At 37.1% G+C, this 16,737-nt stretch overlaps 1 protein-coding gene across 1 annotated transcript in view; it reads right to left on the bottom strand.

Moving 5' to 3' along the window:
- Positions 1–16,737, bottom strand: part of CASK (calcium/calmodulin dependent serine protein kinase) — a 245,040-nt gene that overhangs the window by 73,747 nt on the left and 154,556 nt on the right. The window contains exons 7-10 of the mRNA XM_009646334.2: positions 5,885–6,060; positions 3,603–3,725; positions 1,810–1,893; positions 115–214 (exon numbers count right to left, since the gene is read on the bottom strand). Of these exons, the coding sequence (XP_009644629.2) occupies positions 115–214; positions 1,810–1,893; positions 3,603–3,725; positions 5,885–6,060 (483 nt within the window). The remainder of the gene's footprint in view (positions 1–114; positions 215–1,809; positions 1,894–3,602; positions 3,726–5,884; positions 6,061–16,737) is intronic.

Here is a 16,737-nt window from a genome sequence, read left to right as displayed (position 1 = left end):
TTAACTTAATATGAAACTTTATGGAATCATAAGAAGTTAGCAAATACTTGGTATTCTACTCAGTATAGAATTAAGACAGGTTGACTGCAGTAAATATACTTTCTGTTAAAATACCTGAGGAGGTGGGGTCTTCAGAGAAGTCTGGCAGCTCTTCAGGGGGGTCACCGTAGAAGGAGTTGAATTTGTGGCTTGACACAGCTGCTAGTACTGCCCCCTGAATAAAAATATCCAAACAGTCTAAATTACAGAAAGAAGGATAATGAAACATTTCCAGACACCCTGGGTCACTCAATCTCCCAAAGTCTCTCATGTGTTGACCTTCTCACAGAAGAGTAAATAAACTTTGTAGTCTTCAGCTCTGTTTTACTGTTACCAGTGACCATATTTAAGAGAAGAGCTGGTCATTCATTACTCTAATAAACAGTAAATAAATTCTTTGCAAGGGGATTCATGAGAACAATTTTTTACGGGAAAGCATTTAAAAATAGTAAGTGTGAGGCATAAATACCCATAGTGCAATGTAAACAACATAACTAATTTACTTCTTTCCCTCTTACCTAGGTTGGGTGGCTTAGCAAGTACAAAACCCCACTCTTTAAAGCAACACAATATGTTGTTATTTGAGGAATTGTCAGAATCTGACACTGACAGCACTAGGATATTTGACTTCCATAATATATATCCATATGAAAATGTAATAATCCCAGAATCCCAGTATGAGTGTTACACGGGAAGTTACAGAGCCAGAAAAATGGTTATCTGCTGACATATATTTACTTGTTCAAGTAAATTACAGTTTAAACACTCAGGTTTTAATATTGTGCAATTGTGGCAGTAGGCAAAATGGACAACAAATAATTTCAGAAAACACACTGCAGAAGAGTGCTTAGGACAAAATGGTGGAAAACAAATAGCACAGGTATAAAAGGTCTCAGGAGACTAAATATAGTGGCCTCCCCGGGAAGAAAACTGGAAAAGACCTGAAACTGTGTCCAGAGCAGGAAAACAGGTCATATTCTAAAATGTACTATCTAACATTTTAATTAAAGCATTACCTGGACATACAAACCACCTAAGAGAAATCATGAACTACAGCAACTGTTGCATCCTAATCATCAGTTGTTTTTCCAGTTACATCTAATTTTTGCAAAGCAGCAACTTGGTGCATATATCTGACTCTGTGTTTTATTACAAATCATAAGAAAACCTCATGAATTTTAATGCTGCATGTTTCTGTTAAAATTTTCTCACCCTTTCGCTGAATTTAAAAATGTTTCTGTTAAAACTTCGCAAGATAGGAGCTGAAGTGAAACCATGTTGCTTTGGGCTAAAATGTTAACATACTTTTCAATACAGCTGAGAAATAATCCCATGTGTAGTTAAACATAACGGGGATAAACTGAAGAATACATCTTTGCTCTTCTTGAAAAAAGATATTAAAACATTATTATGGTCCTTTTATTGTAAATGTAACATGATAACAGAAGCCATTGTACTATTCTCTCCTCTCCAATAATTCATATTACAAAGAATTACTGAATTAATTTAAGATGAAGACCTCATACACACGTCAGCTGATACCAGACAATTTGCGCTGAAATTTAGTTTGAAAACTATGCACTATGAAAGAAAGGATGAACACCATTAACAAGACATCATTGCAATAAACAACTGTGAAGGCCTGTTTCAACTTCTTATTTTATTGCTGATTTCAGAGCATATATTTCTCTTAGCACTTTTAAAATGAATAAAGTATCACACAAAATCAAGTTATGTAATTATATTGTTTTAACACTACATTTATTTTACCTTTAGTTTTCGTCTTGCATTGAATTTTCTCAATTGTTCTACTGTTTCTGGAAGATGGATCTTGTATGCATAGCGATCTCTCTCCTTAAAAAATCCCACAAAAAACAAAACAAAAGAAACATTAAGTGTAAGCTCTTAATATTCTCTCGACATTAAGAAACTAGACAAGAAATGTACCAGCTAGTAAGTACCCTAAGGAGAATGAGGATTTCTTGCAACTTAAGGAAAACTTCAAGAAACTGAGAGAGATTAAAATATTTTGAAATAATTCTTAAGTTGGGACAGGGATATTTTGTTTCCCACTTTGTAGTAAGACCCTAGCCTTTTGTTTTACTGGTGTGTTGTTAGTCTGTGGCTAGCACTGAACTTTAAAGCTGGCAAGCACAAAGTAGTTCTGCTTCTTGTGATTCACAAATCCCAGTGAAGACCGTGTTCGAGCAAGCTTTTAAGGGTGTTTGATACTTCAGGTAGGCTTGGGAGATGGGGTACGTGTCCAATAGAGCAGGAAGTGCCAGCTCGATGGCTGGTGACACCAGGCGCTAACTTACAGGAAGAATTCTCCATTGCAGATGCAGACAAAACATTTGCCAATGAACAGCTGACAGTGGGGGCAGAACTTGCAGCAGCTGACTGCTTTCTTCCCCTGCCCCAAATCATCACAGAAGCTACATACACTAATTAATTTAATGTTAATGTTTATCACATGCATCTCCTCTTATAAGCTAGACCATTCTGCAGCTTGGAATAAAAGAGTCAGAGCCAGAAGGAGAGCAGAGAAGTGGAAGAATGACTCCATTCACTAGCAGTTACTTGGTGGGAGAAGAACATACGAGCTTGTGCTTCCCAGGTTCGTTCGTTGTGTTGGTTTTTTTTTTTTTTCTGTCAATATTTGTCTAACGTAAAACATATAAACAGTCCAGGAGCAGACACCAGAATAGCACCCTTTCCAAATAAGTGCCCTGTTGAAGTTAATGATATTATGACTCTCTCTACCCTGGGCCCACACTACAGAAAAGAAATAGAGGATAACAAATAAAAAGTTAATTCATCAGTTTCTGCCAAAGAAAATACAATGCTCTGAACCGGTACTTGCCACCTTTTAAATCTGCAACACACCCATCATTTTCCAACTCCAATGTTTAGCACAGCCTATTAATGGGACTGCTGAGAAACTAGGTGCATATTCTCCTGCTCCTGTTGTTAACCTTCAGCATCCAGCAACTACTCTTCCACTGGCTCAAACTGTGTTGTAAATTCGGCCACCACTGAAAAATAATTTGATTACCAGATACTATATAATTCTATGTAGCTACAGCGGCCTTTGAGCAACACACCACTACATACTTCCTTCACTCTGGTGGGACATTTCAGGAATGTAATGTAAGAAAGCAGCACAGTTAAGTAGCGTAGTGTACTGCAACAGACTGCATGGTTACATGTATAATAGGAAAGAGGTCTAGCTATGACTGAGCGAAGAAGAGATCAGAAATTACTCCTCTGGAGTTTAAGAGCCACAGAAAGACACATTCTTCAAACTTTATTCTACGCAGCCCTACTCCCCATACTCTGATGCTGCCGAAGATGCCTAAGTGAGTTTGCTCTAGCTGTTAAGCAAGAGTTCAAGCCTGGCAATTATCCAAATCTCAGGCTCTAATATTGCAAAGCATTTGAAGTGTATCATCACACATTTTGTACAATGACCTGTCTATTTTGAAAAGTTCAAAGAAACAAAAGAAATAAATCTTTTTCTCCCTTGAAGAGGAAACTGGTATGTAAACAGCTGCTTTTACTACCTTTAACCAGGGATGATTCAGTGCTTCATATACTGTTATCCTTTCTGCTGGATCCAGCATAAGCATGCGGCGTACCAGATCTTTGGCACTTTCAGAAATATGGCTCCATTGCCTAGGATTCATCTGATTACAAGCAAGAAAAAAGAAATTAAATTAGTAATAAGAATATAGAAAAGAAACTACTCTTTACGTAAAGTAATTGCAGAGATTTAACAATGGTTGGTACTTGTAAGCATTTTATCATGATAAAGGTAAAAGGAAGTTTCTATGCTTTTTAATAACTTACAAAACTGTACATTAGTTGCTTTTGAAATGGCATAACAAAATTGAAAACAGTTAGCGCTGTATCACATGAAAGCTGACCTATCCTTGGTATTATGTTATAATCACAGCATAATTTTTTACCTATGCTACATTTTGTTCAGATAAAAAGTGACTCTTCAATAGAAAAACTAATTAGCCTCTGTCTGACAGGTAACTATGCATATGATAAACGTAGCAATTAAATCTACTCCTAAAACCACTATAAGGAATGGCATGTCTGTATCAACTCACAATTTCATGCCACTGATGCTGAGTAAGAAGGGAGTCAGCTAATGCCTACTGGGAACTACTCTGGTCCTGTCCCACAGGTATCATGGACAATGGCTCTTCCCAATATATTCCTTTCAACTTTACAACAGTTAATCTTCAGCCAGTCGAGTAGGAAAGCATACTAACATGATCAACAATACAAGCAATTGCAACACTTTTAGAGCAGAACTGTATCTTTAGGAGACAACAATGCAAAGGATGATTTAGAATATATTTTCATCTTGTGCATAGTGCAGGTTTGTGTACAACTAGTCAAGACGATGGACACCTGATAAAACCATACTAAAGTAAGAAAATTCTTTCTGTGAAAAAGGATTCTATCCTTAAGCTATTTCTAGTATTTCTTTAATTTATGAAGAACTTAAGTTTTACTTAGATGGTGCACTGCTAATTTTCGAGGTACTAAATGAAAATTCAAAATTATAACCAGACTCTTTTCAGTGTTATAATCTGTTCATTTAAAGATGTCCATTTTAGTTAAAATCAGACTTTACAAAAAATGATTGCTTTAAATTGGAGCACTCAGGAACATTAGCTATGAAATGCACATTTATAGTTGTGATTTGTCATTTCTTTTTCAGCTCTAATGAAATGAAGGCAGTTGCAAATTTGCAGCAAGACTGTTTTGAAATCCTTATACTATTTTCACTGAATAGACATATTACTGTGGAAACAGGAATAGAAAAGGAACTGAGAAGACACAATGTGCTGGCCATGACTTTTTTTTTAAACAAAGAAAAGTTAACTTGTACGCTTCCAGAAGGTTTTAGCTGCTTACGAGATTCCATAAAGAAATCTTCCATAACATGCAACTGGTACGCCTACTTGTCTATGTAATCCCGAAACTAGTGCCATGAAGAAATCCTGCTGTTTCTAAGAATATATAATTTAAAGAATGAAAAATACGCTCCTGACCAAGTGCAGTACCACTGCTATCACTTACATTTTAGCAGGCTGCTGTTAAGTTCATACAATAAAATACTTCCTAAACCATATTACAGACTATCAGACAGTTTTAGGAGTTTCCACTCTTAATTCACTAACACACAGCTCACGTATGACCTTGGTTGCAAAGTAGAGCAAAACCGACCTTCAGCAAAACTACAAAAATAGTGAAGTTGAAGCTTTAAATTTGCCTCCGTAATGCTCTAGGAGGCTTACGTTGTGAAAAATGTTTATCTTGCACACACATTGGTTTGCTTTCAGTTGCAAGTGGCTCATTTTGAATCATCAGCTGCACTTTACTACATACTGTACTAAAAAGAAAAATGCATAACTACACCTTTACAGTAGCATAATTTTTTTAAAAATTAAAGCAATATGATGACCAGCCTTTATGCTAATTCTTTTAGTTCATTAAAAAATTTAAATAAGCTATAAACCCAAGGTAACATACAGTATGTTACACTTCACAGCTAAACCTTATGTAATCCTACTGAGTTCAATGTACAGTTAGGGGCTAGTTGTTGCCCAAAGAAGTATTTCCATATTCTAATTCCTCACATTGATATGAAGCACAGCAGGAACAAGATAGACCGGAGAGAAAAAATGGTGTCTTTTCCTGTGTAAGACAGACGATTTTTATAAGCTTCAAATTTAAATCAGGCTAAATACAAAAATCAACTTCCAGAAATTTTACCAGCAGAGCTCATCTCACTGGAAAAGGACTCAAGTATACTGTCATTTACCTTGTATTTTCCTTTAATAATGCCTTCAAATAATCTTTCCTTGGTTCCATAAAAAGGCAAACAACCGCTTAGCAGGATAAAAAGGATCACGCCACAACCCCAAACGTCTACAGGCTTCCCATAAGGTTCCCTTTTTACCACTTCTGGGGCCATAAAATGAGGTGTTCCTACACGTCCTAAATGGAAATAAAAACAAAATTGAGTCAAAGTAGTGTGTGTCAAACATGGAAATGAAGAATATCTCTGCATTAAACTACAACAGCTTTAATAAGTTTTGTTCATGGGTTAAACTTTTAACACAGTTCTTTTTTCCTTAAGTTTAGGATTTCCTAAGTATATCCAGTGAGACAAATCAGTAGTTTCCCTTTTGTTTGACTTATACTTTTATAAATTAAGGAATATTCTACCCTACCCTGCAGACTGTGAAACAAGACTTACGTAAGAGCATAATAATACATGCCATACATGTTCATAAATGTTCAATAAAACATGACATATGAAAGTAAAAATATTAATTTGGACAACCTTTGAAACAGGAATTATTTATCCAGAGAGCACGTACAAAGATACTGTAGAGTTCTAGTCTACACTGCTTACTTGAAAAAGCTGCCTCTAACTGGCAAGAGCATAGTTTGGTCTATGGCCCAAACCTTAGCCAGTCTACTGAAACTGCCAAGAACACAAAATGCTAGCCAGTGTGTTGTTCATTTATTTGAAGTAGGCAATATCTTAAAGCAGATAAAAAGATAATGCTAATTTGTTTCACAGAATGCTTTCACTGAGTGCCACACAGTACCGATTTTGGATTGGTAATGAATGTACACCCATGGAAACAAAATATATTTAGTACTAACTAATCTTTTGAGTGGGTAAATCGATTAGAGTGACTTCATTCAATTTCTATGTAACACAATAATGCCAAATAAAAGCAACAAACATTTTACCCCTCCCTATAAATGTTTCCCATTGTAAAGAGGTTTGTTTCCACTGCAAAGGATTTGCAAGAATTAAGCTTTGAATGCTCAGGACATTGCTGACACTTACAAACACTGTAGTCTTTGGACTACCCTGGTTCCATCAAGTACCAACAGAAGAAAAAACCCCACGACGGTAGCAAACTGTTACCACCTTTACCTTCATAAATCATTCTTGCTCACTGATACTACAGTGGACTTGAGAGGCTCCATTCAAGGCTTGCAGCACCTTCATGCTGGGTAGGACAGTTTACAATGCAGCCTAGAGAATCTGAGGTGTTCGCGTGGCACGTATTTAATTCAGTCTTGTGTTGTACAGACTCTTGCTAGACTAACCTATCCTGCACACCATTTGAATGTGAGTTAGTGAAGTCACAGCACTGGTAACAAAAATCTATGAGACTATCTGGCAGTAGCTTACTCAGTAAAGACCATCCTTCATTTATACCACCTAATGCAGGAATACGACCTAACCTTGCTTTGTTAACTAGTCCCCACTCACTCCTTTTTGCATCTACATGGATGAAAAAATTGACAGAAAGACAGTAGCTTTTTCACTGTACTATTCATAAGGAGAAACACCACCATTGTCAAACTTCTTCAGCTGGCTTTGTGTTAAACCTTTTCATTCCCAGTTTATGAGGCAATCCCTGTGCTACACAAATATTAGGAATCTGCCTGTGACAAAGGAATGTTACCTCACCACTAAGCTAGGTCAGCATCTTAAAAAGTCCATGCAGTCTAGGCTGATGTGATAGCAAAGGGGCAGCTCCTTCCCAGGCTAAAAAAAAAAAAGAGTAAACAAGCAAGATGTTGCAAGTCCAGCTCATCCCTTATATCACTGGGAAAAGAGGAAGGATATTTACTCTGGACTGAGAAAGACAGAGATGGACAGGGGGAAAGATTACTAATTCTTCTTGTTTGTTATATAAAATTTATAGGCTATCATGTACCTTTCAGCCTGATAAACCTCAAAGCCAAATCTTCAAGCTCACAAATATGAGGGAAAGAATTATCTCCTTAGATGACCCAAAGTCTTTCTTTTTTAGATGGCTGGTTTAGGGAAGGGAAGGAAAATGGAAAGTATATATACCCAGTATGCACAAGTTGCTGAGAACTCTGTGGTTCCCCCCCCCCCCCCCCTTTTTTTTTTTCTAACTTTCCTAACTTTTTTTCCCCTAAGATGCCATTATTTGCAACAGCAAAAGCATCAGCATTTCCAGCTCTGTATCAGGCTATGCATGTACATAAGCAGCAACACCTGCCTGTTCAAACAGTGTTTGTAGATCACTTAGACTGCTCATGTGACATTAGCGGTATGCATAACAGGGGCTGGAAATCTTTAGTTCAGAAGACATCATGCAAAACCGCAGAGCAGCCTGGCTTACACAAGACTTGTTTATCTATCTCAGTGGTAAACGTCCTGGCCCTTGGGTGCAGAGGAACCCATTTGCAATTTTGGAGCAGGTTTAAGCTTTCTTACACATTGAAAAAAATATTTGTGATGATAAAGCTCGTTCAAATCGTTTTTTTCAATATGAATGGAAAATCATATATATTTCAAAGATTCTGTCTTCCTACTGGGCTTTCTAACTGTTGTTATGAAATCTGGGAAATGTAGAGAAAAGTGATTATTCAAAGGACAAACAGCAGAAATCACTAGAAGACAAAATATCATAAGGACAAACAAAGCTATTTAAAAGCGGAAGATATACAGTCATCCGGATCAAGTAGTTAATGAAACTAAGAATCCTATGTATCAAATGATATCTAGGTTGATTTCATGTGCATTTCCAATAATTATGTGCCACTCTCATCTCGGGACCTTCTTTGTTTTAAGTAAACAATTGCAGAGATGAACATGGTAAAAAAATGACTATGCACTCTGAGAAGGAGACCTAAAGGTCTGGGGTTTGGTTTTGGTTTTTTTTTGCCAATGCATTTAAGTCTGCTTGCCATCTGCAGTACAATGAAGACTGACCTACACAACATTTTGTTCTGAGGAAAATGTGCCCTTGCAAACAGTTACCCATCCTATATTTTCTCCTACGGTGTAATACAGCGTATTTAGCAGCAACACATGCTACGTAAGCAATACAATAGCGTTATTGGGTGTAGGTGCTTAGGTGTCAAGGTGCTGGTAGCTGGGGGGCTGCAGGGGTGGTTGCTGTAAGGAGAGGCTGGAGCTGCCCTGTGCTGGACACAGCTGGTTCAAACGGACCCAGGGCAGGGCACAGCTGAGCCCAGCAGCCAAGATGGTGGTGCCTCAGGGAAAGAAGGAAAAAACATTGCCCAGCAGTGAGGAGTATGGGAAAAAGTATGAGAAACTGCCTGTGAGCGCTGAGGTGAGAGCAGAAGGAAGCGGAAGAGGTGCTCCAGTAGAGATTCCCCTGCAGCCCCTGGAGGGGCCATGGTGGAGCAGGTACGCCTCTGCAGCCCCTGGAGGGCCCCACGCCACAGCAGGTAACCACCATGCAAGCCCATGGAGGACCCCACACCAGAGCAGGTAACCACCATGCAAGCCCATGGAGGACCCCATGCTGGAGCAGGTGGATATGCCCTGAAGGAACTGCGGCCTGTAGAACACCCATGCACAGGAGCAGGATTGTTGTGAAGGTCTGCAGCCCATGGGAGGACCCACACTGCAGGAGAAGAAAAGCATGAGGACGAGGGTGCAGCAGAGAAAGACTGTTTTGAACTGACCACAGCCCACCGTTTTCCATCCCTCTACAGCACTTGGGATTGAGGGGTAAGGGAGTAAGGAGCAAAGGACTGAAGTTGAGCCTGGGAAGGGGAGGAATGGAGGTGATGTTTTAATTTCTGTCTTTGTTTCCCACTACCCAAATCTATTTTAACGGGCAATAAACTAAACTGATTTTCCCCAACTCAAGTCTGTTTTACCTGCGATGGTAACTGGTAAGCAGTTTCCCTGTATTTACCACGATCCGTAGGCTTTTTTGCCCTATTTTCTCCCCCTGCTCTGTTGAGGAGGGGAAGTGAGTGAGCAGCTGGTGGGATTTTGGCCCTTAGCCAAGGTCAACCCACCACATATGGTTATGCTGGTATTAACATACAGAATACTGATTAAATGAGGAAAAATAAGATGAATCTTTCTCCAAAGATAGAGGTTCCTTCTTTAATTTGTAGTTTTCAAATATCACCTTACAGTGTCAAAAGAGTATCAAAAGTGTGTATTTTTTTTGCTTCCTTCCCCCTTCAGCAAATAATGTTTCGAATTAAAATTACTTTGCAGAAATTGATAAGCAAGAAAAATCCTTCGTTATTTATATGCACTCATAAATATATGCAGAACAGAATAGTTTCCTGAAACTGAGCATTAATCAGCTTCCCCTAAATTTTGCAAAGTAGGGTCTTGATGATGGACAAAAATTTCAGATTTCCTTTCCCCCTCTACTTCACTTCCTGACCACAGGGCAAGGAAATACAAAAATACTTACAAAACTACTGAATATCAACAAGTAGCAAACATAACTTGCATCAGTATGCTTATCAAAACTGCAGACAAAACATAATATGCAAGCATTTCTTATGCAGTAGCCATCCAGTGCCAGCACTCTGTTCATTATCAATGACCTTCATCATATTGTAATTTTTTCCACAGACACATTTTTTTGTAACAGAGCAAGTAGGTTTATTTCATACTTTCTATGTGACAATAGACAAATTATAGCGTCTGCATACTTCAAGGTTCCTATTTTGCTTTATCTGGTGACATCAAATCAGAATGTGAGGCTGCAGGTTTACTTAGTACTTAAGAGCTCTTACAGAAAAACTGACAGAAGTTATAGTTAAAAACCACTGTCCCTCTCTGATCATCCCAAATTGTCTTCCTCCTCCCTTGGAAGTTAAAGAACTTAAATCACAGGTGGAAAAACTGGATCTCTGTTGTCCTGGTTCAAAACCAGTATACCATAAAAATCCACTTTAATGAACTGCTTGATGTTAAGCAGAAGGACTAGACCAGTTCAAAAACAGGTAACATTCTACACAGCTGTTTAAGACCCCAACAGACCGCTGCTATAAACTAGATAAAAAATGGATGCTACTTAATAGCATGCTGAAAAATTAATACTACTAAACTTTAATACTCACTTTTAAATTTAAAATGAGAACTCCATAAATACAAATGAAATGAGAAAGAAGGCCAGGCTAACTTAATAAAATCCTGCCATTTACTACTGCTAAAGCATAATTAGTGAAGATAATTACAGAATTACTTGGTTTCATAACATTTTTAGTGCAGATTACAAGATCCTGATACTTTAGATGGGGGGCAGTGATGGTAGTGGAAATCACAATTTCATCTCCATGAAAACGCAAACCCAAACCAAACAGAAACTTAATTGGTTGAGACTGAGCTGTCCAGTTAAACAGGGTAAAAACCCACATATATATGTGTGTGTATGTATGTATGAAGGCTAAAAGTCATTTCTCCGACAGCTGTCATCCTTGTGACTACTAACTACTTCACTGGGTTCACTGAAGTAGCAAATGATGATTCCGAGGTTATTCTAAAAACTGACCTGAGGAAGGACTGCTGAGCTGCACTTAGCTCAGCAAAATGAATGGAGTGCACACATGAACTTACATAGATAGGGTTTTTTCTTATGTTGCAACTAAAAGAACTGTAAGGTGACTATCAGCAAACAGGGTAAACAAAATCTACAGACAGCAAAGTTTTCTAAAATCATGGATAATCACTGCTCTTTAGACCAAGTGTCACTTCAGCTGAAAATTATCTAGTAGAAAATTTGCCTTCTAAACATGTCCAGTGTAAAATTTAAAAATTGTTCTCAACAGTTCAATGGTTTTAAAATATTTTAGGAGCTGTTGAATCTTCTTTGATGTTTTGGAAGAAACTTTGCATCTTTTTGGAGGGAGTATGAGAAAGACCAGTAAGCAAAGGCATTTTTCTCTCTTTAATAGATTAATTTCTGCATCCCACAGCTCTTCTATTCTTCAGGATATAACACTCACAGATATATTCAAATGACTGCCCATGAAAAAATAACATTATTTTATTTAAATAAATATTACATGCATGCATACACACATGATTTTTAGTTGTATCTGTATCTGAGAAGAAATCATATGGAAGACTGGAATCAATTTGCTGTCTACGTGCTTCTAGATGCTTCTTACCTGTTCTGGAGAGCATTCACTAAAATTCAGCACTATATGAAGACTCAGCAGCGGTATGTATTCAGTGTGATACTTGCCTCCATCCAATTTATTGCAAATAAATGACTACATCAAAGTGCTGACTTAGGAAGTACTCAATGCCTGAACAGGTACAGACATTAGACATCCTATTTCTAGAGGTAAGCTTTCTTATCACCCAGTTTTGAGGCATGTTGGTAGTCTGGAAATTTATAAAATAGCTAATTTTGCTGAGCTTTCCTGTGGATAAACAGAGAGCTTCAGTCTTCAGGTGGTGTCAATCTGATATCATTCACAAGCACTAAAGATAAATTTTGACTTACCTTTGACAATTTAGTTTCTATGACTCTTTCCATATTATTCCAGACAATAGGGCTATGCTTTCCACAAGAAGAAGAGTATATACAGAGACCCAATCAGATTTTGTCATCCCTAAGGCAGGGGATTGATGACCAAGATATCAGAAGGAGAGTCTTTCAACAGCAGTAGTATCTGAACGATGTATAAGGAAACAACTGGAACAAATAATTTTTAGGAAAAAAATGTGAGGTACTAATAAACATCACCATCTGACCTCTCACAATAGTGTAATAAGAAATATGTTCATAAATTAAGGAGTTTCTAAAAGAGTGGGATGTCCAGAATAATGTGGAAGGAATTGAAGAATCACACACAACAGATCAGATCAGTCAATAATTTACTACTTTTAATTCCTTTCCACATTACTCCAGACAATAGAGATGTTTAAAGCACGTGTACTGAGAAGATGAATAGATTTAAAAAAAAAACAAAACCAAAAAATGAAAACAAAATTAAAAAAAGGCAATTCAGCTTCAGCACAGAAGATTGTCTGAAGAAAATGTATTTTAAAAGATGCATCAGCAGACAACTGGACAACTGGATATTAGTGTCCAGAAAACGAACAAAGCAAAGATCACATGTTAACCAGACAAACTGTAATAATTGATTCAATGGCCTTTTCGGCCATCAGACTATGATGGAGGAAGTAAACCTAAACTGACTTTTAAACACATTAGCCTTCTGCAAGCACTCTCAAATCAACCCAGATGTGAAGTGGAATTTCTGTGAGACAGTAAATCACAGTTGTGTCTTTTAAATCAAACAGTCTATCAGAGGCAAAGCTTTGAAGAGGCTCACATTTTTTCAGGAAAAAAAAAAAAGTGAAATAGTGCTCTTGCTTTGTAGAGGAAAGAAACACTACCACTGTAGTAAGTGAAAGAACAACATTTGTGTAGGACCTCAGCTTACAAACATTTATGTCTCCTTGGAAAACAAAAAGAAAGATTTGCTATATCATTCAGACATTGATGATAAAAAGGTAAAAAAGTCTATGCAGTGTAAAAACCCAACATTTCAAAAATATTATTTTTAAACTGGGGTTTATAAAACCACCACGAAGATCCAGTTTGGCAAAACACTGGAACAGGTTGCCCAGAAAGGTGGTAGATGCTGCATCCCTGGAAACATTCAAGGCCAGGTTGTATGGGGCTCTGAGCAACCTCATCAAGTTGAAGATGTCCCCGCTTGTTGCAGGGGGGTTGGATTAGATGACCTTTAAAGGTCCCTTCCAACCCAAACCATTCTATGATTCTATAATCATTTCTACATTGACGGGAACAAAACAAAAATAAGGAACTTAAAAGATCCACCCTCCCACCCCCTCCCAATTCTGTAGTCTTATTTGCAGGGAAATTTATGGCAATGCCTTTCTTTGCTGTTTTTGTAGTAAGTCTAAAAGGCTAGCTGACAAAGAACCAAGAACACTTGATATTTATGGGCTGTACTTCTATTAAGAACCTATAAGATCTTTTCCAGTAAGATTATGACAGTTGTGAAGATACCATAGGATTCTGAAATAACTTAGGGGAGCTAACTAATAATGCATAAAAATCAATACTGGAGTGGATTAGCATCATGGTACCTTGACATTTTGGTGCTAAAAGTGAAACGTGAAAAGCAGCTAACTATGCATAGATAAGACTTGACAGTATAGAACCTCATACCATTTAGGTCTATACAGTTATCTTTTTTTGCACTAGCTGAAACAAGGAGAAAATAAGTAGATTAAGTGGAAGAAACAGCACTTGTGGACCCAATGGCTTTTGTTCCTTCAGACTTTTATACCATATACTAGCTAAAAATCCCAAGATTTAGCATCTGAGATATTTGATAGCTGACAAATCTGATGTCACATTTATTTAAGAAAATACTGTGACAATTCATACCACATTCTGAAAGAAAAATTGTTCAAGGAAGAAGACAAGGATCATAATGTGAGATTGCTCTATTATATCACTGACTTCCCAGAGCTTCTACAACTCCAGCTGCATCATAACCATGCAAACATGACTGATTCCTGTCTACATCCTGTTCCATAAGAGTTCACTTATAAATTATGATAATCTGAAACTACTGTGTATACTACCAGAATTCCACCTTAAAGTACCTACTTCAATGCTTCAAATGAATACACTTAGCAAAATTATCCACTTCTAATCATAAGAACTCCAAGAAGAGACCTTCAGAGATTGGTAGCTCATGAAAACAATTTCCTGTAACTCAGAAGATGATGCATGCTTCTTATTCATTGCACAGCAGCTTATGGGCAAACACAGTGGAACAAAACGTATTTCCTTACATTTCTCTTCTGGTCTTATGAAAAATGTGTTATGGCTATGCTCTTTTTTTTGGTACTTACTTAATAATAAACTCTCTTAAAAAGAAACTCCACTGGGTTGTTAGCCGATAGAATACAGTCATGTTCCTAAAATCTGTTCCACAAACATTTTAATTAATGACATCTAATATGATGTCATAGCTTTTTATTATTACCCTTACCTTTCTGTTAAATAATGCTCTATCTGCCTCAAAGAACACTAGTTATAATCCTTCTAAACAACATGAGTCTATCTTTGGACTTGCATCAAAAGATTGGGAGTGGTCTACTTTCAAGACATGGGACTTAGTTTAACTTTTACTACAAAAACACCCTTTCCCACTGAAAACAGTTTATGCACACTGGAAAAAACATGTCTTTTGTGGAGTTAAAAAAATTCAATGGTCCCAAACAAAGCAAAAGCTGTATCCTAGAAGACAGGCTCTGAAGACACTGAAGGAGAAAATTCCCTTCTATTTGTGTTCTCCTGGGGTACAAACAATCTGGTCTTGTCAGGCACAGGTGTGCCAAAGTGAAAAAAGTAAGCAAAATGGCACAAACACAAATGCATGAAAGCAAGAAAAAAAAATTTTAGAATACTGGCAACCCCTTAATGTTTTAGATATAGCAACTCCTATTTTAGGAGAAAAATACTATGAGAAAAGAGAGTGATCATCATAGATATTGAAGAGCCTTTGCATAATGGCTGAGTTTTTATGCAAGATTAAGGGAAGAGTCTTATCAGTTCAACTTTACTACAGTTACATTACTTTAAATGTTGACATGCTTTTTCTAAAGAAAAGCTGACCTTTTCTGGTTGAAAAGATAACCTACTCCAACTAAGCAACATAAAATAAAGATAGATAAAAGACTTCTGTTCTTGAACACCAGGGTCATCTACACAGGGATTTACACTAGTACTGAGTATATTCTGCTAAGATATTGTGGTAATAGACATTACCTAGACACAGAAAGATGAATAAGTATTGCAGTTTCTGTAAGTATAAGGCAGTGTGTGTTTTCAGTATTGTAAAAATTTTAAGGTGTACTAAGCACTGAAATGGGCTAGAAGCACAGGGTGTTTTAGGGTCAATAAGAGAACCTTAATGCCATAATAGCTCATATTTAACAGAATTTCTTTTTTGATGTGCTAACCACCAAATACAGGAATTGCCATGCTGAAAGAGAAGGAATTGACTATGTTAAGCTGAATCAATGTTTTTCACTAAAAATTAGAAAAAGAATGTGAAAGTGAACAGGTTGGTTATTATACTGCTCAAAGAGAGTTTTTATTTCATTCAGGAGGCAATTGAGAAACAAGTAACTCCTGAAATTTATTATTATTATTATTACAAAACAAAAATGATCCATAGGGCATATGGATAACTTATTTAAACAAGTATGTAGATAAACAATTTTTTACAATAAATTTATAGCCCAGTTCAAATAGACAGTATTGTTAACTTTCATATAACACATATGGGGTGATATTGTAAAGTTGAAGAAATAAAATCTTGCAAGTGCTGTGTAGGGGACTGCCTAGTAATATGCCTTCATGTAGGACTCTGGAAGGGAAAAGATTTGCCAGATAACAGATAAAGTTTCTGGACTAAAGACTGGAAGGGAAGGTGAGAAGAAAGACATAAGGAGTCTGTTAAGGAGAAAGCTTGAAACAAGTAGTAGAACTGAGACTTTATATGGTATATAAATAAAGTGGAATTACTCTGCGTATCCCTGAAAGCGAGAGGAATTTGCAGCTCAAAGTCACAGCTGCTAACAGAAAGGTTACACATTGGAAATGACAGTTGAGAGAGAGGAAAAAAATATGAAGGCAGACTGATATGGCAAAAGTTGAGAAGGATGAGGCAAAAGATACAGATAAATATTATACGGACGAGGCTTAAGAAAGAAGCTTCTGTAAGTACTGCAAACAGAACCAGAAAGGAATGAAAACATTTTTACATAGAAAACAAAAGACCAGGAGGTTGAGCACACGAACGATAAGTGGGAATGGAGAACAG

The sequence above is a fragment of the Egretta garzetta genome, unplaced genomic scaffold (assembly GCF_000687185.1).
Source record: "Egretta garzetta isolate BGI_Z169 unplaced genomic scaffold, ASM68718v1 scaffold70, whole genome shotgun sequence".
NCBI classification, from domain to species: Eukaryota; Metazoa; Chordata; class Aves; order Pelecaniformes; family Ardeidae; genus Egretta; species Egretta garzetta.
This window is presented reverse-complemented; position numbering and strand designations above follow the sequence as displayed.